The sequence below is a fragment of the Platichthys flesus genome, chromosome 22 (genome assembly GCF_949316205.1).
Source record: "Platichthys flesus chromosome 22, fPlaFle2.1, whole genome shotgun sequence".
Lineage (NCBI taxonomy): Eukaryota > Metazoa > Chordata > Actinopteri > Pleuronectiformes > Pleuronectidae > Platichthys > Platichthys flesus.
The window spans coordinates 13275807-13299365 of record NC_084966.1 but is presented as its reverse complement, the minus strand read 5'-3'; the positions used below and the strand labels follow the sequence as shown (position 1 = coordinate 13299365).

Genomic DNA, 23559 nt, shown 5'->3' with positions numbered 1-23559 from the left:
AATTATTGATACACGCACAGTGTTAGAAGATATTATTGAAACCTGTTAACGACTCAGCTCCTTAACTCCGCGGTTTAATCTAATCTGAACGTAATTTGCTGTGAGTTGTTCCATATATTATTTAATTAAAAGGTTCGAGTGGAACAGATTTGTCGCTCGAGCAAAACTAAGCTGTTGGTTTTAATGTAAATGATGAAGTGGATCAATAATCTGGCTTCAGTTCACCACCTCACGTCTGTGTCGCCACTTTCCCGTCTCCAAAACGTTTGTATACGCATGGGTCAGAGCTTGCGTGGAAATACGCAAATTCCCCCGGCAAGTTTGTTTTTATAAATCTCAACGTTTGCGTAGGATTCTTAAAGCGTGCTATGGTTGTTTAATGCATGATATTTTAACTTTGTTGAATTGGGTCTGGAGCCTTTAACTTCTCCCTTTTTAATTATGTTATTTGTATCAAGTCCAGGCCAGTACTTCCACCTTTGCACATGATCCAGTGCTGTTGGATCAGTCTTTAATCATTTGCACGTATTAAATCAATTGTATATTTCTGAAATCACAGCCTCCCGTCCCGTTTATTCTGGATATGTGCGGCTAACCCAATTGACATTCAACTGTCACCCTAAACCTTTTAGAACCACTACATTAATATCGCTTTAAATCATTTCCCAGTGGGTTTCCCCGATCGATGCGCCGAAACCCTCGGTGCAGAGCGCGAGGCGCAGCCCCGAGAAAACCTGTGCGCGTCCTTTCCTCTCCAGAGAGTTGTGCGGCGCTTCCGCATCTGGCGACAACCCGGCGATCGCGGCGAGCGGAAGACAAATACCTGACGCAGGTATCGGTGCAGCCGAAGTGAACAGCGTATATAAACCTCATTTGTGACGATCAGATCCAGTCCTGTCACTTCAGTTCATCAGAGAAAAGGTTCTACATCTGCATCACATGATCCCAAACAGTCATGTGACATTAGAGCCGTTATCCGTTTGTGAGGAAACATTTTTCTCTCAGAACAAATCAGCTGATCATCTGAGGCCATAGATAGATTTGAAGGGAAATCTATTTAAATTATCGATTGAAAATTAATTAAGCTAAAGTACACAGAGAGATGATGTTACATATTAACATCAGAATAATTATAAGAAATATTTGTTTTATTTTTGTTATTGTTATTATTTATATTATATATAATATATATATTACGTAACACTGCTCAAATCTATTCAAAGATTAAATCCTTAGATTATTTGATCCTATGATGCTGTCATGTCATATAGATTATTGGTTCTTTTGATACCATAGGTTATTTGATTATTTGACATATAAAAGAGCAACAGGTACAATTGCCTTATATATAAAGGAACAACACCTCTCATGAGTCCAATCACACCATTAGTAGACCTCAGTTGCACGAGAACCTTCTCTCTGACAACTTCCTCAAACCAGTCAGCAGACAAGCGCTTCACAGCAAAACTACTTTACAAGAACTTTTCCTACATTGGATCAACTGCTTTCATCAAACATGGAGAAGATCTGTTTGAATATACCTGACGTTAGGATGGGACTGTGTATTTACCTCTTATATCTATATTTGTTTCTTTCAGTCTCTTGGACAAATGCAGTCGAATGAAATCACTCTGCTGAGATCACTGCTGTAAAGCAGGAGGCAGAGCAGGCTGCAAGACTCGATGATTCAACAAGAATAAATAGTGACCAGAAGAAGCAGCTCGTCGCACATCTGGCTGCTGAGAACGCTGCTCTAAAGCAGCAGGTGGCAGAGCAGGCAGGGCCGGTCTTTCCTACAGGCGACATGGCAACCGGTTGCCTAGGGCGCCACTCAGAGGGGGGCGCCAAAACTGCGTCCAGCAAAAAAAAAAAATATATAATTTTGGCTTGGCAGAGTTTTTTGCGCCCTCTTCTATATGTGGTACTGCCCAAAATATTGTATTTAATTACTTTAACAGTAATTTAAGATTATTCCTAATAAAATGCACTTTAACATGCAGTTACACTCAGAGAAATGCTTGTACTTGAAATTGTGTTTAATTTGAATAAGATGCAGTCCGGATGACGAACTGAAGGCTCTGTGTCGTTACTGCTGCTGCATTCATGTTGAATTCTACAGATATACTTAGTTGCTTTGGTATCAAACTTGGGACCCGTAACATATATCTCAAACCAATAGTTTGACATTAAACAAAAAGATCTAACATTTGGGTAAAATTAGCCAAAAATCGTAAAAACGGAAAGGGTCAGCACCCTTTCCATTTTTACGATTTTTGGCTAATTTTTCGGTTGGCTCCTTGGTGTTTTCAGAACATGCTAGCACATTGAGGCTTATGGTTAGAGTATGTGTATCCAAGCAACTTCGACAAAGTAAGAACGAATTTTATGAGTTTTCTTGGAAAATCGTTTTGAAAAAATATTTTTTTTGGTGTGGGCGCCAGGACGCCAGGAGTGAAGCTTGCCTAGAGCGCCAAATGTGCTAGGGCCGGCCCTGCCTCCCATCCACTCAGTCTTTTCCTTTTTCTTGCGTAGCCTTCGGGCATTAAATGAGGTGACGGTTGCCATTGTTTATTCCTGATTGTCATTTTTTGTTCTTAGATCTACTCTTCTTGTTAACTCTTTGCTGCCTCTCCGTGTTTTGTCTTCTCCTTATTTGTGTTATTTTCATCGCAGAGTCCTTGTCTGAGTCTGAGTCGAGTGCTTTTGGATCGAGAGCCTGGGCTGCAGTCTCTGTAGGAGCCGCGCCGCTCTGTGTTTCTCTCACGGAGCTAAGCTCGGCAGCTGACTGCCGCGCCGTGCTGTCCCGTTCTCCGCAGTCCGTGCTGTTTTCGTTCTGTTTTTTTTGTCTTTAGTTCAGTTATTTGCTTCCCTTGCTCCCCTGTTAGCAAGCTGACTCCCAGCTCTGCACTTTCCTCCGCTCCTTTGTTTTCTCCTCCTCCCTCCCGCTTCGCACCATCCGCCTCCTCTTCCTGCGCGCACTCCATTTCCTCCTCCTCTTCACCTGTGCTCTCCTCGCTCAGACTGACCTCCTCACTGTCCCCAGACTCATCTTGAACCTCCCCTGTTTCACTTTTGTTGCACACACGCTCCAATTTATTTAAACACAGGCTGCATTTAGTATTGTTCTGGGCATTCCCTTAGTATATGTCCCGGCTGTATACACATCCTGCATACTCTAATTTGCTTGTCGTGAATTACTCTAAAGTATTCCGCACCCAGCGCAGTATTGAATCTGGCTGAGTACGGCAGTGATTGGACCTGATTATTGAATTTTAGCTTGAGGAATCTTGTCCCGTCCGCCACGTTGGTACTCGGACCACATCCTCCTCTTGATCGGTGACACAGCCTAATAATATTTTGCATAAAAACGTCGTTTTTAAGGTTACATTCGTGTATAATTTAAGCTTGTGTAAATACAGTTACAATACTTAGAAAATGAAAATATAAATACATTTTTGTTGTTTTCTGGAATTAAAACAGTCAAATGTAGATCCCATTTGGAGTTTCAGGGGCAAAAAGCATTGTAGCCGAATCCAGTACAATTTAAGTAAATAGGAACTCCTTCAAACGAATAAAATCCATTTGGGAAAACACTTTTAAACTACAAAGGATTTCATTAGTCAAGTTATTCTATTTTGTTGTCAGTTTGCTTTAATGTCACAGTGTCATTGATTTCTATGATGTCTAAGATTCCTCTGATTTCTATGCCTATACCAAATGTACCGGTTGCAAAGCTGAAATATTTGTACAATCAGGAGTAGAGAGAGTGGGTGTTTTGCCTTGGCCGAAAAAGGTAAAGATTACACCATGATGTAAGAAACCATCCATTGGCAATGACATTACTTTTCTTCATACTTATACTATTTTTATTATGTGTGCATAATGATGTATATAATATTTTATTATTAAGTATTAAGTAGCCCCTAATGAAATGTGAAGTGTGTTTGAAATAGAAGTAAATCTGTAAAGATGAATGTCACAGCCCGGCTCACGACTGTGACAATGAGGGAGACGACACGGGTGAACTGTTACTATTTCAGGATATTTATTTAACAGAATAAATTATAAGCAACAACCAAAGTCTCCAAAAACAAAACAGAAGGGTGCTGGCCAGAGCACACCTGGCCGAGATGTGCTCTGATTGTCGCTGATTTCCACTCCCCCTACAGTTCTGGGGAAGAAAGAACAGGGACACCTAGTGTCCAGGTGAGGGTGGAACGGGTCGTCACATCAATACGTTCAGAGAGAGACTGAGATGCCTGTGTTCAGCACCTCACTGACTAACTACATACTGGATATCATAGATTGTTACTGAATATATTTAGAGACTTTTCAAAGTAAATTCCAACATTTACACTGTTTTAAATTTAAAAAGTTGAGTCAGGAATTTTCACTGTTTACAATTGTTCAAAGTAAATTCCAACATTTTCACTGTAGAATACACCATTTCAGGATACTTCAAAGTAGACGCAGACAACTGGTCACATCGAAAGAGCGTGACAGCGCAGGAGAAACAGGGACCGGGCCCTCAACATGAGATAAACTCAGTCGGCGAACTTCCAGCTCCATTCGTTTAATAACCCCATGAGTCACATCCTGGAATTTTGTCTCAATTACTCCAATTTCCACCAGATTATCACGAGGATCCTCCTGACATTCTCCTTTAAACGTTTATCCCCGATATCCATCTTGAAATGATCAGCAATTTGAATTAATTGATCCCGCGAACAGCGGTCTAATAACTCCTCTGACGGAGCACTCAGAAACTCATCCACAGTAGCCATGACTGAAAAACACAGCTAACCTGCCTGAATATTAACATTTAACTCTGTGCACCGGCGGTCACACTCCTAAAGCTGTACACAGCAACACGTCACTGCAGCGCTGTCCGGCTGACTGCCTAACCAGAAACTGAGTCTCCAGGTGCTAGTTGTGGTGGGTATGTATGCACTGAATCCCGCAAACCCGGCGAAGCAACCAAACTGGCGACTCCACCTGCAGCCTCGGACGTGCTCCCGAGACAACTGCTCGAACCACTTTCACATCACACTACCAAACCCCAACGAACTCCAAAGGGAGTCCGCCCTTTAGCCTAACCGGGACAGAACAGCAGCCACTAACGACAGTATACGCGCTCACTCGAGTTAAACGACACCAGGAAACACCCGGCACAGCAACACGGAGAAACAAGCCAACACACAACAGCGTCAGTTCACTTACCCGAACATCTCCCACACAAACTACGCCGCTCAGTCACAAAAACACGAGGCGCACATCTGACTTGGTGTGTGACGTCACACTACGCTCAAATTACCTGATCACAGGTCTCATTCACAAAAAAAATCGCCTTCTCCGCCTATCCAGTCTTTCACAAACGTGGAGGAAAAGCGTGCACCGGACGAGCCCCCATTTGCCCACGACTGTGGCAAGGAGGGAGACGACACGGGTGAACTGTGGCTCTATTAGAATATGTATTAATGGAACAAACAACAAACCAAAGTCTCCATGAAGAAAACCGAAAAGGCTGCTGGCGTCCGGGAGAACCAACCTCGTCCCGTAGGTGGCGCAAGACGAATCTAGCAAGTGTTTTACAGGGCAGAGCACACCTGGCCAAGATGTGCTCTGATTGTCGCTGATGCCCACTCCACCTGTAGTTCTGGGAACGGAAGAACAGCGACACCTAGTGTCCAGGTGAGAAGGGGTCGTCCCAATGAATAAAGTCTGTTTGCATGGTTAAAATGACATGTTTACACGCTGCAATTTACACAAACACTTTCACATACTGCACACGTGTGTACATTCTGGATAAACACAGTGTTTGTTGACACTAAAGCCTTAAATTTTAATATGAATGTGTTATTGGCTATAAAAGTCTGAGAAGACTTGATCTATTGATCAATAGGTAACATATAATGACAAGTTAACAGAGATTTCTCCGGACGGGTCAAACAGTTTTTCAGAAACGTTTGTCAAGTTGAATGATTATTTACACAAATAATTATTATCATAATATACAGAAACATGTATCCTAGTGTTAATATGATGAGCACAACTTGGTATTTACTAAGTAGAGAAAAGCAAATTCCAGTAAAGCTTAAACATTTTCTGGAAAATAATTTATATAAACTTTGACTTTTTGTATCAAATGAGACAAATGTGCCCCAATTTTAATCTTGTAATGATAATGAACAATTCCCGAGTCAACACCACCATCAAGAAGCTGGTGGTCAGCGGGACCCTGGTCCAGACCAAGGGAACCGGGGCCACCGGCTCGTTCAAGATGAGCAAGAAAGAGGCAGCGACGGAAGGGCGCTCCCAAAGCGAAGAAGCCCGCCGCCAAGAAACCCGCAGTGGCTAAAAAGCCCAAGTCGGCGGGAGCCATGAAGCCAGCAGCCGCTAAAAAGTCCCCGAAGAAGGTGGCTAAACCAGCAGCGGCCAAGAAGCCCACCAAGAGCCCCAAGAAAATGGCGAAGAGCCCCAAGAAAGTGGCGAAGACTCCCAAGAAGGTGGCGAAGAGCCCCAAGAAGGTGGTGAAAAAGACGCCTGAGCCAAGAAGTGCCCCGCGAAGAAGGTCGCCAAACCCAAAGCGAAGAAGACAGCAGCCAAGAAGAAGTGATCTGTCCTCACTGTGAAACATGTCCATCCTGGTAAAAGGCTCTTTTAAGAGCCACACACGTCTTTCCACAAAGAGCTGTTTCCTCTTCATTCATCACCACTGTCAATAAATATGTAGAGACAGAGTTCTTAACTACAGGGAGTCTAGATAGATTGAGCAATATTAGATGTCATCTTACAATGTTCAGATTAAGAAGTTAGTAAATATCAAAACATCAAATATTATAAAACATAGCTTTAAACTCTGAAGGAGTAGCGTACTCCTACCTATACACATGCATCATGTAACATGATGTTCAGCAATATCGCCATTACTTCATATACCATACTTTTTAAACATTAGAAATATAATTACAAAACAGCACTGATTATTCTGCACTCTGAGTAGATTTTTTTATGAACACCAGAAGAATCTCAATCCTGTAATTCTGAATGCTGAGATGGCGAGCAGAACCCAGACCGTGGATGCAGTGTGGCCAACTGTATGATCCAGATTGAACCTGATCGTTTATCCAGAAGACATCAGACCCCAGTACTGCCCGTCAGGTAGACAGGTAGTACTGAGTTTAGAGACATAAAGACCCGGACCAGAACGGAACCAGTGAATCTTCAAGCACACACTACACTGGGAACTGAATATATACACACACATTGAAAGGACAGTTATTTTATGAGAATACATCATTTATTGTGTTTGTATTATGTTATACTGTTTTATATTGTGATTGTTTGGTTGATTGTTCAATAAATTGGTAATTTGTTCAACTTGTTCTTTGACATAAACGAGTACTCAACAATTATATATATATATATATACCACTTGCCTGGGTCTAGTACTAGAAAAAAGCACTAAATAAATATCGACCTAGATTCCTATGTATGTATATATATATATATATATATATATTTATATGATATAAATAATAACAATAATAAACAAATATTTCTTATAATTACCCTAATGGTAATAAGTTATATCATCTCTTTTATATGTAAGTCAATCTTACGTGCTGTTCTTTCATATTTAGTCAATTGAACCTGTTGCTCCTTTATAAGTAAGTCAAATAATCAAATAACCTATGGTATCAAAGGAGCCAATTATCTATGTGACATGACAGCATCATAGGATCAAATTATCTAAGGATATGATCTTTGAATTGATTTGAACAGTGTTACGTAATATATATATATATATATATATATATATATTATATATAATATAAATAATAACAATAATAAAACAAATATTTCACAATCACTCTCACTCCTCCATTTCTTAATATAGCAGCTCCCCTCATGTTCCCATCGCCATTGTTTGTATACACATCTCCCATCTATTCATTCTGCACTTCTCTCATTTGGATTTCAATTCACTGTGTTCCTTGTAAACATATGTTATGTTGGGACATGGTTTTTGTGCAAACCACAGGCCTCCTTTCAGTCAAACTTGTTACAAACATGCTGCATGTGCTGGAGTGGACTCAATCCCCCAAGATGCAACAGGTTCCATTGATCTTTGAAAGTCAAGGAACTCAGTCTCCCAGAGGATGTAACAGGATGCTGCATGTCCTGGGGTCTGGGCAATGTCACACAAAGGTGTCAAGAACCACCAGAGTCAACTCCTATTGGTCACTCTGGTCCAAGACCTGTGAGGTCACCGGGGCCAATATAAGGAGAGGTCTCCCCAAGATCTTCCTCTTTCTCCAATCCTCCTGAGGGCGGAAGGCTGCTACAGCTCTGATCCAGCTTCCTTCTCTATCCAACCCACAACCGGAGGTCAGAGGTGCAGCTCCCCTGCCCCCACTTCAAGGAAATCTCCTCGCCCTTCAAGCTCTACCAAACTCCTGGTAGCGACGCGATGTCCTGCAGGAAAACCTCAACCAGCATCTGAGCACAAGGCTCGACAGAATGCAGAACTCTACGACCACAAAGCCAGGAGACGTCACAGAACTGCAAACTGAACAGCAACTTTCTTTTCCTCGTTCCCTCGGACTGGTAACATAATCTGGGCTTAATAATTATTCATTCTAAGCAAGACTGTTTACTCAATTCAGTGTGTTTACAAGTTTGATATATGCTGTGACGTTGTAGGCATAAGTTAAATGAAGGTTAATAGTTAGGCTCGCCACAGGCTTTGTCCCTGACTATCATTATCTGATTAACATCCACACAGACACGCATAGTATCTCACCTAGTTAAACCTTCCCCCTGTGCCGTACAGCAACGGCCGTAAAGCAACCTCAGAAGAAGGGGGGGGGGGGGGGCTCTTATCTTAGGGAACATTCTTTAAAGCATGCTAATTTACATTCACACACACACTCACACACCTCCTAGTTAGTTAGTTTGATTGTTTAGTAATTTGTGAATTTTGCCAACTGTTAAGAACTCCATACCCTTCATTGTTCATTATACAATCTTTAATGGTAAAACATTGAGATTTCTAATTGAACTAGATCTAAATGAGACTGATCTTAATCAATAAATTGGCTATCTTTTCCCTTCTATGAAGGGTGGTGCCCCGCGAGAACTTTAACCAATTAAAGTTATGATTTAATATTAATATTTTAAATATTAATGTTTTACATTTTATTTTGATAACCAAATTTATTGAGTGCCTAAAGGCACACCATTGTATGGTAACACTTTTTACGTACTATTGCACAACATCATAATTACTCATCCCATATATCTGATTGTATTTTGTTTTTCAGCCTCTGGTATTTAATGAAATTAGTGTTAGCATTATTAGTATTCTTGTTTTCAATCTTTATTCTTATTCTTACTTTTCTCATTTATCCTCATTTGCCTCTCTGTGTTCTGTCTTTTCCTTATTGGTGTTACTTTTTCCATTAATTCCATGTCTGTTTCAGATCCTGGCGACATAGATGTTGCCTAGGGATGTTCAGCGATATCGTTATTAGTTTATAAACCATACTTTTTAAAGAGTCTGCCTTAGTTGTTATATTTATCGTATTACCTCGTGTCTTTCCTTGCTAACTAGAAAAGTGACAGTTGCCTAGAAAAATGACAATTCCGGCCTCACATCATGAAACCATACTGTGCTGTAGTAACCTCAGGCAGCCAACAGATGGAGCTGCTCTCCAAATGATGTGAACCTGAGTAAAGTCCACTACCAGAAGAACTCTTCTCCATGTTCTGTCTGAAGCTTTGTTTTCCAGTAGCTCAGCTTCTCCTGCTTTATTGCAGCTACTTGTTTGAGTCATAGAAATGAGCTCTGTAGCTGCATCAACTTGATCAGTGGCTGTCATTAAACTAAAGTATTGATGACCTGTCATCAGACACTGCAACCCCTACAGAGGGAAAGTTACGAGGTTAAATTTATTAACAGGGAGAAGAGGGTTTTTCCAGGTGATATTTTATTCAGTTTCATGATTTAAACACTAAGTACATTTTTCAGCGTATAATTTAAATATACTATCTCAAGACCAACATTACAACCTTAGCTCACCTGATGAGGCCAAAGCTATTTGAGTTCACTGAAGACGACCATGAGAAGCGGTCGAAAGCCCAGAAAACAAGTGGAGCTCTTTGAACTGATCCAGAGTCCTGCTCCTCTGGGGAACAAGAGAGTGATTGTTTATGACTACATTACTATCATATGATAGTTTGTAAGATGTTTAACCAATAGCTATCTTTACTTCTCACCCTATATTTGCATAATGACAAATGTAAAGAGGCTGAAAATTACATTAAATCTGTTCTACCCACACTAGTTTCTATTTCATTAGGAAGATAGTATGTGTTGTACTGCATTCATACCGTCCATCATGAGAGATGTATGCCATGGATCCATGAACCTTAGATGTACTGCAATTTGAAGTGTGTATCTTTTATATTTAAACTTCCATATGAGTGATGGTTTCCTCACCAGATGACACAAACATCTGACACAGAATGAACGATACCAATGAATACATATTGAATGCTAGTGGCCTGCAGAGGGTGGTGAAAACTGCCCAACGCTTCACTGGTTCCTCACTCCCCACCATTGAAGGCTGTCCAGAGCAAGAGATATCTGCGGGGGCTCGCAGCATCGTCAAGGGCAGCTCACACCCCAGCCACAGACTGTTTGCCCACCTCCCTTCTGGGAGACGCTACAGGGTCCTCCGTTCCCGGACCAGCAGGTCCAGGAACAGCTTCATCCCTGTGGCTGTCACCCTGCTAAACTCTGCACCACAGTAAAAGCAGCTGCCCCGCACCACACACAGCTCCTCCAGTGACTATACTTCCCTCCTCCACCCTGGCTTGGACTGCCACCCACCGTCCTCCAACCATTAAACATTTGAACATTTGCACTAGACTGCTACTTTTTTTTTTTTTACTACTGTATAATCCCACCAATAGTGTATTCATATTCATATATATTGATCTTGCTCATAGTATATTCATCGTTCTTATATAATAAAATACCTCTTAATACTGCTCTATTACATATATATTTCTTACTGTACATATCTTGTGTATTTACAAATTTTACTTCACATTTTCAGTTAAAATTTGCACATTACTTTTACTGCCTTTATTGCACTACTGGTTATATATAAGCAGTTCTACTGTGCAATGACAATAAAGTTGAATCTAATAATGACTTGTGCGTGTGCTTTAAATTGATGGGTGATATGAGTAGTTTTGTTCTTCAGAGGTGAATGTGTGGCTCTTAAAAGAGCCTTTGTGTCGTTGGTTTCCAGCAACTTTGCTTTACTTGGACTTGGGGGCCTTCTCGGTCTTCTTGGGCAGAAGAACAGCCTGGATGTTGGGCAGCACGCCGCCCTGAGCGATGGTCACTCCGCCCAGGAGTTTGTTGAGCTCCTCGTCGTTGCGGACGGCCAGCTGCAGGTGGCGGGGGATGATACGGCTCTTCTTGTTGTCGCGGGCGGCGTTTCCAGCCAGCTCCAGGATCTCAGCGGTGAGGTACTCCAGCACAGCCGCCAGGTAGACGGGGGCGCCGGCACCAACGCGATGTGCGTAGTTGCCTTTACGCAGCAGTCTGTGAACACGACCGACGGGGAACTGGAGCCCAGCGCGGGAAGAGCGAGTCTTTGCCTTCGCTCTGGCCTTTCCGCCGGTTTTGCCTCTGCCTGACATTATGGATGTAGATCGTTTCCTAACACACGTCAAAAGAAACTGCGGTGGAGAGCATGATCACTCCCCTATATATACGCGGATCGCGCGGGACGGTTCATGCCAGACCAACCAGAATAGAAGCCTCTAGCAGAGCAGCGGGGGATGGTCGACACTTTTGTCGAACAAGCAGACAGTACCCGAGGAGGAGCCTATCCCCGATCTGAAGCAGCGTCACCAATTCAGGGCTGGCTTCGCGGTTTAAAAGCAGAGTGTCTCTCTACAGCTTCACTCTTTCTCCCGATCGCAGAGAAAAGCAACAAAATGGCAAGAACCAAGCAGACCGCCCGTAAATCCACCGGAGGCAAAGCCCCCAGGAAGCAGCTGGCCACCAAGGCTGCGCGTAAGAGCGCCCCGGCCACCGGCGGCGTGAAGAAGCCTCACCGTTACAGGCCCGGTACCGTGGCTCTGAGAGAGATCCGTCGCTACCAGAAATCGACGGAGCTGCTGATCCGCAAGCTGCCCTTCCAGCGCCTGGTGAGAGAAATCGCTCAGGACTTCAAGACCGACCTGCGCTTCCAGAGCTCCGCTGTCATGGCTCTGCAGGAGGCCAGCGAGGCCTACCTGGTCGGCCTGTTTGAGGACACCAACCTGTGCGCCATCCACGCCAAGAGGGTTACCATCATGCCCAAGGACATCCAGCTGGCCCGCCGCATCCGCGGAGAGAGAGCTTAAACTGCTGCTGCTCCACTGACCATAACAACGGCTCTTTTAAGAGCCACTTCACTGTACTCAAGACAAAACTCCTTTGTTGCCCTGCTCGTTATAGACCGTTAATACATATAATACACTAAAGAATTGACTTCAGAGTTCAAAGTTCATATCACCATTGAAGTATAATAAATGAATTACTTTCTGTAAAGTAACTAAAGTATGTTAAAGGATATCTTTCGACAGATTTAAATATGTATCTATTCTAGTTTTACAACATTAACTGAACAGCAAAAAGAGAGTAGCATTTCATAATACTACATGAAGACAAGTTTACAGTAAAATATTTGTTACATTATTAGCTCTGCAAATAATACACGTTGGAAAGTATGCAAGCTAAGACCTGGCCTGCTATAAATCTAATCATTAATATTGCTACTTCACTTCACCTTAATCCAAACCATGGTCAGAGCTGCAATGAAATAAAGTATTTATTTGAAATGAGATGACCTAGCCTTTTCTGAGAAACCGATCTACTCGGTACAAACATTTATTAAACAGCACAAGTTATTTAAAATGTTGTCCCTGGTAAAACACTCCAACTGTTTGGAAAGACAAACGTCCCCCAGGGATTGGAGCTCATATACACAGCCGTGAACATAATTGTTAAGATTAAGATTCATTTAGTTACTAGTCCCAAACACATGCACAGACATACAAAGGCACACTCATGCAGGTAGGGAAATTTAATCTTTGCCCTTGACAGAGCACTGATTGACCATGTGTGGCGCTCGGGGAGCAGATGTTGGGGGAGTAAGGTGCCTTTGTTAAGGGGCACTAGACAGGGTAGGGAGACTCTTGGATTTTTGGACAGATCAATCCAGGTTCGTCTTTTTGTTGTCTCTCCGTGGAGTCGACCCAGAGACCTTCTCTGCCCATAATCCAAGTTTCTGCCACTAGACCACCGCCTCTCCCCGTTGTAACAGTTGCAGTACAGTCATTCATCAACAGGACATTTATACCCCACTGATATAGACTCGGAGGGAAAAGATGAAGTACTACTGAATGCTGTAAAGACATGTCACTAGTATCAGGCTGCTATCCTCTCACTGCAATTACATTCGCATTGATGCATCTTACAAACAGAAACATTGATTTCCAAGGAAACCATATCATTGTCCTTTCCCCACTCATTTCTCTCCTAAAAAAGTTCAAAAGCACCACAGCTCCACCAACACCTGTTTCCCAGCTACTTCAAATGTTTGTTCAGAAAAACTGGGTGAAAAAAAGCACCTACTGATGATCCCTTCGTAATAAAATCAAGTAATTGTGCAGGCAGCAAACACTCTGCTGAAGGCCGAGGCTCCTGGTGAAGTTGAGCCAGACTTCCTATCAGAGTCAATATTCACTTCAAGCAAGGATTAAATTAATATTGTGGCACATTTCTCTCATTTCACGCAAAAAGTCAACAGGTTGTATCATTTAGTTTGTAGAATATGTTTTTTGCTTTACTGGAATATGCTTTGTCTCTGCTGTCTGATGTAGTAAATACCAACTTTGGCTTTTCACATTAACACTAGGAGAGATGTTTGTGTATTTTATTTTCATCATTATTTGTATAAAATAATCATTAAAACATGAAAAATGTTTTTGAAAAACTATTTGTCTGGTGAGTGTTAGATCTCAGTCAACCTGTCCATGTGTTACCAAACAAATATTCATATTAAAAATGAAGGCTTTAGTGTCAACAAACACACTGTTTCCAGAATGTACACACTTGTGAAGTATTTGAAAGTGTTTTTGTAGATTGCTGTGGGTAAATAGTAGCATGTCAAAATATTATTTTAACCATTCAAAAATACCTTATTAATGTAGTACTTCATGAAAAACTTGAAATTTACCATTAAATTGCATTTTTTTCTGTCATCATTTATTTAAAATTATACTTATTACAATTTGAGGATAACAGGAGGGCTAAGGGAGAAAAAATATTAGTTTGACCACTGTTTTACACTCAATATTCACAGAGTAGTAAGCACACAAGGTATATTTGTCAAGATTGATAATACTGTAAACTACTTTGGAGAATGAATTCCTCTGACCTGCAGGTCACAGCCATGTCTCGGCATCCACACATGACTGTGTTGTTCCTCAAAGTCCTCTGACTTTGAGGAACAGTGACTTCATACGCTTCTTTAACTATTCCAATTATAACCACCAGGGGGGAAAAAACACCTCATGAACAACCCAGATCACTGATTTGAGAAAGGACAACACGCCCTGCAGTGGAAAACTGCAATTGGATTTAAAAAAAATTATTTTCAAATATAGAGATTATGCAGGATATCTCTCTTCAATTGTATTAACAATGTTATATTATCAGTTAAAAGTGGCTGTTTAAATATTGATGGACATCTCGGTAGAGTCAGGACAGTTTGTCTCTATAGAGAAAGTGTGTGGCTCTTAAAAGAGCCGTTGGTTTGATGTCTCCGCAGAGTGGTTTACTTGGAACTGGTGTATTTGGTCACGGCCTTGGTGCCCTCAGACACGGCGTGTTTAGCCAGCTCCCCGGGCAGCAGCAGGCGGACGGCGGTCTGAATCTCCCTGGAGGTGATGGTGGAGCGCTTGTTGTAATGAGCCAGACGAGAGGCCTCACCGGCGATGCGCTCGAAGATGTCGCTCACGAAGGAGTTCATGATGCCCATGGCCTTGGAGGAGATCCCAGTGTCGGGGTGGACCTGCTTCAGCACCTTGTACACGTAGATGGCGTAGCTCTCCTTCCTGGACTTTCTCCTCTTCTTTCCGCCCTTACCGGGGGCCTTCGCCACCGCTTTCTTGGAGCCCTTCTTGGGCGCGGGCTTCGCTACGTCAGGCATTGTCACGAGATTTTTTCGTTCTAATGAATACAGACGTTGCTGGCCAGGCTGTATTTTAACATATCACATGTAAATCATTGTGTGCCGTTCCCTCTCTGTCATTGGCTGAATGTGGAGTGCCAGTGTAACAGCACGGGGGAGTGTCTCCATGTTCATGAGGCCATTATTCTGCTGCCGACAGAGGTTGAACTGTTCAGCTCAACTGGAGCATTTGGGGTGTTGAGAAATTTAAGATGTCTCTGAAACTTATTAGGATTTATGTTAGTATCACATAAGTATCATTAAAAACAATCTAAACCAAAGCAACCTGATAAATGCACAGCTCTAAATGATAGAATATGTGGGAAATATGTAGCCCTGACACGGTGACTTTTGGTGACTTTTGGTCTAATGGTCACAGTGAAACACACAGTCAGTTCAACTTCAGGTTCATCGACCTGTCCATTTAGGAAGCCCAAGTGATTGTGAATGAATTTCACCGGTTTTGGTGCAAATGAAAGTGACAATAAGTGCAATAAAGAGGCAAAGGCAAGACCACAACAGAAAGGGAACAGTTTTATTTGTGCTGGCCATTGACATTTGCTCTCTCCTCATCCTTCCCGACTGAATCTTCTGAAGTTTCGTGCTCTGCTAGTGTCCGTGTCACTACCTGTAGCATGAGGCGGTGCCTGAAGTCCTTTCAGGTAGCAGAGATAATCTAGCTCCTCCAGGATAGAACATCCAAACGTGCAGGAGCAAGAAGGTTTGTTGTGTGCCGTAGAAGAGCATCAACCCATCAGCAGAACCGGTATCGTCTCCTTTGTGCGTGGAACATATACAGGTGTAGCTGGCCACTGGGGAACCGCCCTGCCAAAGAAAAGAAGGGAAAAAGATGATTGTGATAAATTTGGCACGTGTTTATTATAATCGTCATTATTTGTAATTTATTAAATTAGACAAATTCTATAGAAACGTTGTCCTGCCTGCTGCCTCTGAATAGTATAGTCCAATTAGCTTCAACGTCACGACCTGTTTAATAGAGTACAGGGAGATTTCAGCCGGTTAAAAGTCGCCAACATCACTCTGATAGACTTTCATAATAACACGTTGTCTTTCAAAGTGCAGGCACTGCAATCCCAGACAGCACACACTCACAGAGGCCCTGGGGGCCCCACTTACTCGCTCAGAACAACACAGTGATACGTGAGGAGCGTTACCATGAACAATCTGGTAAGGGACTTTGTTGAAGAACAGTGGACACAGGTATAGTACAAAGTTTCTCTCTGGTACCTTCTCATTGCAAACCAATCAAGTGCTGTGTTTTATTTGAGAGTGTATTGCAATAGTGTGTCCATTAACCAGTGAGTAGGTCAATAGGTCAGTCAGTCAGGGTCCAAAGGCTTCAGTGTAAGGCCCTTACCAAACTCCCGAGGTACGAGGGAACGTCAATGTCTAACGGACGCTGTGGTGTGCACGTAGAGGACCACTCGTGTGTTCTTCATAGCAGCAAATGAAGATATGTGAATTTAGATATGCACTTAATGGCTGTGTGTCTGTGTGTATATATTTATGTGTGCGTTCGGATATGTGTGTGAGTGTCTGTGTATTCATGTTAATGTCTGTTTGTTAACCTATTTGAATTAAAATACAAGTCAGATAATGTAAGTAACATGATGAATTTATTTAACTTGGCCAACATTTCTTTTTTCTTGTCTCGCCACTCTCCCCACGTGCTTGACTGAAAGATGGAATGAGTAATGTCCACTTCACTTCCTTAAATTGTGGTCAGATTGTTGTTTATTTTATAGTGATGCTGTTACAGGGGGTGACTTATTTTCACCTACGCCTCAACATCCGTTCAAAGCAACAAACTGGTGAGGTGCAGCACCTAATCAAACAGCTCTGTCCCTGGTCCTTTTTAATTACACATGATATTTAACTTAGTGTTCAACTGATCAAGTTGATGCAGCTACAGAGCTCATTTTCAAAACTCAGAACAGATCAGAATCTGCAATAAAACAGGAGAAGCTGAGCTACTGGAAAACAAAGCTTGTGACAGGACATGTAGGAGAGTTCAACTGGTAGTGGACGTTGTTCCAGTTCACATATCTGGAGAGCAGTTCTATCTGTTGGCTGCCTGGTGTTACTACAGTATATATACACACATATACATGTGTATAAAGAGATAACAGTTTAATATTAACTGTTTTTAAGGGTCACTTCTACGTTTAGATATTAAAGAGGAATCTACGATTAGTAATTGTTATGTGATGTTTTGATATTAAATAACTTTGAAATCTTGACATTGTAAGACATCTACTCGGAGAACGACTTGTTGTTATGCAGAGGATGTGAGCTCTCATTGACTCGGTGTTGGGCTCTTAAAAGAGCCGTTGTGTTGTTGAGCTGTTGGAAAGTGAGTTTATCCGCCGAAGCCGTAGAGAGTGCGGCCCTGTCTCTTCAGAGCATACACCACGTCCATGGCGGTGACGGTCTTCCTCTTGGCGTGCTCGGTGTAGGTGACAGCATCGCGGATCACGTTCTCCAGGAAAACCTTCAACACGCCGCGGGTCTCCTCGTAGATCAGACCGGAGATACGCTTCACTCCGCCACGGCGAGCCAGGCGGCGGATGGCGGGCTTGGTAATGCCCTGGATGTTATCACGGAGAACTTTGCGGTGACGCTTTGCGCCTCCTTTACCGAGCCCCTTTCCTCCCTTTCCTCGTCCAGACATCTTTCTTCAGTAAGATGAGATCTAGTCAATGCACTGCTACGCGAAAACACAGCTAGTCATAGCCAGAATGAGGACCTATTAGAAGACAGAGGCAGCCGTCTTCCTCCTCTGTGGATTCTCATGGCCGCTGATAAATACGTCTATGGTGCGCTAGCGCCTCCACAGGTGTGGATGTAGGACGGCAGATATTAAAGTCTGACACTTTCTCAGTTTTGTGTAGCAGTAGGACTGTAGCACGTTTCCATCAAGTAGGAATAGTGCCGGTGAAAAAGGCTTGGTTAGAAATAAGAGTATCATTAGGACTGATTGTGGAAGTACTTAGTCAAAGTATGAATATTGAGCAGCCTTGAATGAAAAACAATGGTCACACAAAGACTCAGCTCACAATGTCTCACTTAGCCCTCCTGTTAGTCTCACATTGAAATAGTTTATCCTTTGAGTCCTTTGGACCCCAGCTATTAAAACCCTCCATAACATTATTGGAATAAAAATTGTAACCTAAGTGACCAAGTATGTAACCAAGTATGGTTTGTGTGTTTGTTAACTACTTAAATAGCTTTTAATCTAAAACACAACCCCCAACCAAACGTGTTAGTGCAGTGTCCAGCAGTGTAAGCACTTGATGCTTGTGTGGAACTGTTTTTGAAAGTGTTATGGACATTTATTATAAGTCCGGGCTGACAGTGTGACTATGTTCACCTTTCATTTTGCATCATTGGATACTGACCAGTTTTAAAAGCACCTCATGTATGCTTGAAAGTGTTGTTGATTACAATCTGACATTCTGCTGGATTCTGTTTTACTATATTCATCTGGTTTTGTTTGCAGATATGGACATTGAATAAAATGGTCATGGTTTTGTGGGGGCATCCTTAACATTGTATTTTCATCCCCCGTAACCTGTAGCCGTCCACAGCGACGGGGAGCTTGTCAACATGTTGGTTTATCCCGAATATGAGAAGAGCCGGTCTGGTCTAATTTCAACAAGTATTTACTAATATGACGCCTTGTGAGTCTTCAGTAAGCATGCACCATCTCCAGACAAAACAACGCCTTGCCTATCTGCCCTCCTGAAGCTGGGCCAGCTGCACGAACTCTGTGTGGAAGCTAAGGGAGGTATGCTTTAATATAAAAAGTTAAGTATGAGAACAAGTAAAAGTACAGCGTAATGAATGTCACAGATTCAAAGTTCTCACAGTAGGCCTTATTAGACAGCTGCAAGTTTGAACAGCGATGTGACGCACACACATTTGAACCAGCTTCCACATTAACACTAAGCAGCAAAGGTTACTAAAAGTCACCGTGTCAGGGCTACATATTTCCCACATATTCTTCCCAAACTGCCCCTACCCCCACCCCCGTCTAACAAACTGCTTTTGTTTAAAGTTGACTTTCAGAGCCATCTCCACAGACACGCACACATGCATAGTAAAGATTTCAGTCTTAACAAGCTCAACAAACTTCTGGGCAGAGTGACCATCTCTCAAATTTGTCTTTGCTATTGTACCTTTGATTCATGATTTAAAAACGATGAGATCAACAACAACACTGTTATTTTGGTTATGCCATGGGCTTGGATGGGGTTGAGTGAAGTTTTTTTTTTTTTTTTTTTAATCATTGTTAGCATTTAAAGCATTATGTGTAATAGTGTTTTTATATAAAGTAATATGTAATTAAAGTCTGTTTGAATGGTTAAAATGACATGTTTACATTCTACAATGTACACAAACACTTTCACATACTGCACACTTGTGTACATTCTGGATAAACACAGAGTTTGTTGACACTAAGGCCTTAAATTGTAATATGAATGTGTTATTGGCTATAACAGTCTGAGAAGACTTGATCTTTAGACCAGTAGGTAACATATTGACAGGTTAACAGAGAGTTCTCACACACGGGTCAAATCGTTTTTCAGAAACGTTTGTCATGTTTAAATGATTATTTTACACAAATAATAATGATCATAATATACAAAAACATGTATCCCAGTGTTACTATGATGAGCAAAAGTTTGTATTTACTAAGTAGAGAAATTCTCAAACTAATTTACAGCTTAAACATTTTCTGGAAATTAAATGATGTAACCTGTTTACTTTTGGTGTTAAATGAGAGAAATGTGCCCCAATATTAATTTAATCCTTGCTTGAGGTGAATATTGACAAATTCAACATGGATATGAAATGTAGCCCTACTTCTATAATGACTCTCAAGCTTCCTCAGGATGAAAAATTCACGGCTCTGATAGGAAGTCTGGCTCAACTTCACCAGGAGCCTCGGCCATCAGCGGTGTGTTTGCTGCCTGCACAATTACTTGACTTTATTACTAAGAGATCCTCAACAGGTGCTTGTTTTCACTTGGTGTCTCTGAACAAACATGTGGAGCAGCTAGGAAACGGGTTTTGGTGGAGCTGTGGTGCTTTTGAACTCATTTTAGGAGAGAAACTAGTGGGAAAAGCCGCTGAGCAGCGCTGCTCACCGCGGTGAACGGGTCGTGTTCGGAGGCTCCACCGACCAAATGCAGAGAGCATCAGAGCTCTTCATGACTTCAACATGAAGACAAATAAGTCCGCTACCTGCTTCCTCACTGTCAGCCTCCAGCACCGCTCACCCACTGAGTTTTTACTCGTTTATCAGTGAAGAGAAAACACAAGTGTCTGTGCGTTCACACTGTACACGGGAGCCACGGCTCGATTGAGTCTCCACGGTTCTCATGGTGTGTTCAAGTACCGCCTCCCGATCAGGACTCTTCATCAGTCCTGTAACTCACTCCGTTAGTTCGTCGTTGAGCTAAACGCAAAGAGAAAGATGGCAGAAGCCGCTCCAGCTCCAGCACCAGCCGCCGCCAAGGTTAAAGCGGCCAAGAAGAAGGTCGTGAAACCGAAGACCGCCGGCCCCAGCGTCAGTGAGCTCATCGTGAAGGCCGTGTCCGCGTCCAAGGAGCGCAGTGGCGCGTCCGTGTCCGCCCTCAAGAAGGCTCTGGCTGCCGGAGGCTACGATGTGGAGAAGAACAATTCCCGCGTCAACACCACCATCAAGAAGCTGGTTGTCAGCGGGACCCTGGTCCAGACCAAGGGAACCGGGGCCACCGGCTCGTTCAAGATGAGCAAGAAAGAGGCAGTGAAGAAGGCCGCTCCCAAAGCCAAGAAGCCCGCCGCCAAGAAACCCGCAGTGGCTAAAAAGCCCAAGTCGGCGGGAGCCATGAAGCCAGCAGCCGCTAAAAAGTCCCCGAAGAAGGCGGCTAAACCAGCAGCGGCCAAGAAGCCCACCAAGAGCCCCAAGAAAATGGCGAAGAGCCCCAAGAAAGTGGCGAAGACTCCCAAGAAGGTGGCGAAGAGCCCCAAGAAGGTGGTGAAAAAGGCGCCTGCTGCCAAGAAGTCCCCCGCGAAGAAGGTCGCCAAACCCAAAGCGAAGAAGACAGCAGCCAAGAAGAAGTGAGCTGTCCACACTGTGAAACATGTCCATCCTGGTAAAAGGCTCTTTTAAGAGCCACACACGTCTTTCCACAAAGAGCTGTTTCCTCATCATTCATCACCACTGTCCATAAATATGTAGAGACAGAGTTCTTAACTACAGGGAGTCTAGATAGATTGAGCAATATTAGATGTCATCTTACAATGTTCAGATTAAGAAGTTAGTAAATATAAAAACATCAAATATTATAAAACATGGCTTTAAACTCTGTGAAGGAGTAGCCTACTCCTACCTACACACATGCATCATGTAACATGATGTTCAGCAATATCGTCATTACTTCATATACCATACTTTTTAAACATTAGAAATATAATTAGGAAACAGACACTGATTATTCTGCACTTTGTGTAGATTTTTTGTTTTTTTATGAACACCAGAAGAATCTCAATCCTGTAATTCTGAATGCTGAGATGGCGAGCAGAACCCAGACCGTGGATGCAGTGTGGCCAACTGTATGATCCAGATTGAACCTGATCGTTTATCCAGAAGACATCAGACCCCAGTACTGCCCGTCAGGTAGACAGGTAGTACTGAGTTTAGAGACATAAAGACCCGGACCAGAACGGAACCAGTGAATCTTCAAGCACACACTACACTGGGAACTGAATATATACACACACATTGAAAGGACAGTTATTTTATGAGAATACATCATTTATTGTGTTTGTATTATGTTATACTGTTTTATATTGTGATTGTTTGGTTGATTTTTTCAATAAATTGGTAATTTGTTCAACTAGTTCTTTGACATAAACTAGTACTCAATGATAATATATATATATATATAAATATATTATTGTTGATACTAGATACTAGACCCACTTATCTGGGTCTAGTATTAGAAAAAAGCACTAAATATCGACATAAATTCCTATATATATATATATATGTTATATAATTAATAACAATAACAATAATAAACACATATTTCTTATAATTACCCTGATGGTAATAGGTTATTTCATCTCTTTTATATGTAAGTCAATCTTACGTGCTGTTCTTTCATATTTAGTCAATTGTACCTGTTGCTCCTTTATAAGTAAGTCAAATAATCAAATAGCCTATGGTATCAAAGGAGCCAATTATCTATGTGACATGACAGCATCATAGGATCAAATTATCTAAGGATATGATCTTTGAATTGATTTGAACAGTGTTAGGTAATATATATATTACATATAATTATCAATAATAACAATAATAAAACAAATATTTCACAATCACTCTCACTCCTCCTTTTCTTAATATAGCAGCTCCCCTCATGTTCCCATCGCCATTGTTTGTATACACATCTCCCATCTATTCATTCTGCACTTCTCTCATTTGGATTTCAAATCACTGTGTTCCTTGTAAACATATGTCATAATTACTCATCCTATATATCTGATGTATTTTGTTTTTCAGCCCCCTGGTATTTAATGAAATTAGTGTTAGCATTATTAGTATTCTTGTTTTCAATCTTTATTCTTACTCTTACTTTTCTTATTCATCCTCATTTGCCTCTCTGTGTTCTGTCTTTTCCTTATTGGTGTTACTTTTTCCATTAATTCCATGTCTGTTTCAGATCCTGGCGACATAGACGTTGCCTAGGGATGTTCAGCGATATCGCCATTACTTTATATACCATACTTTTTAAAGAGTCTGCCTTAGTTGTTATATTTATCGTTTTACCTTGTGTCTTTCCTTGCTAAATAGAAAAGTGACAGCTGCTTAGAAAAATGACAATTCCAGCCTCACATCATGTAACCATACTGTGCTGTAGTAACCTCAGGCAGCCAACAGATGGAGCTGCTCTGCAAATGATGTGAACCTGAGTAAAGTCCACTACCAGAAGAACTCTCTTCCATGTTCTGTTCCGAAGCTTTGTTTTCCAGTAGCTCAGCTTCTCCTGCTTTATTGCAGCTACTTGTTTGAGTCATAGAAATGAGCTCTGTAGCTGCATCAACTTGATCAGTGTCTGTCATTAAACTAAAGTGTTGGTGAACTGCCATCAGACACTGCAACACCAACAGAGGGAAAGTCACAAAGTTACATTTACTAACAGGGAGTAGAGAGTTTTTCCAGGTGATGTTTTGCTCAGCTTTG

At 42.0% G+C, this 23559-nt stretch overlaps 4 protein-coding genes across 4 annotated transcripts in view; 1 reads left to right on the top strand and 3 right to left on the bottom strand.

The window, feature by feature from the left end:
- The window catches only part of LOC133933460 (histone H4-like), a 111951-nt gene that overhangs the window by 29191 nt on the left and 59201 nt on the right, over positions 1-23559 (top strand). Inside the window, exons 3-4 of the mRNA XM_062380575.1 lie at positions 1775-1786; positions 12015-12350. Of these exons, the coding sequence (XP_062236559.1) occupies positions 1775-1786; positions 12015-12350 (348 nt within the window). The remainder of the gene's footprint in view (positions 1-1774; positions 1787-12014; positions 12351-23559) is intronic.
- LOC133933517 (histone H2A-like) lies at positions 11335-11721 on the bottom strand. The gene has a single exon (XM_062380647.1). It carries the CDS (start codon positions 11719-11721, stop codon positions 11335-11337), a length of 387 nt encoding a protein of 128 aa, XP_062236631.1.
- On the bottom strand, positions 14905-15311 carry LOC133933564 (histone H2B-like). Its single transcript, XM_062380702.1, has one exon. The coding sequence runs from the start codon at positions 15282-15284 to the stop codon at positions 14910-14912; it is 375 nt and encodes a 124-aa protein (XP_062236686.1). The 5' UTR covers positions 15285-15311; the 3' UTR covers positions 14905-14909.
- The window catches only part of LOC133933466 (histone H4-like), a 744890-nt gene continuing 738994 nt past the window's right edge, over positions 17664-23559 (bottom strand). The window contains exon 7 of the mRNA XM_062380591.1: positions 17664-17997. Within this exon, the coding sequence (XP_062236575.1) occupies positions 17686-17997 (312 nt within the window). The 3' untranslated portion in view covers positions 17664-17685. The remainder of the gene's footprint in view (positions 17998-23559) is intronic.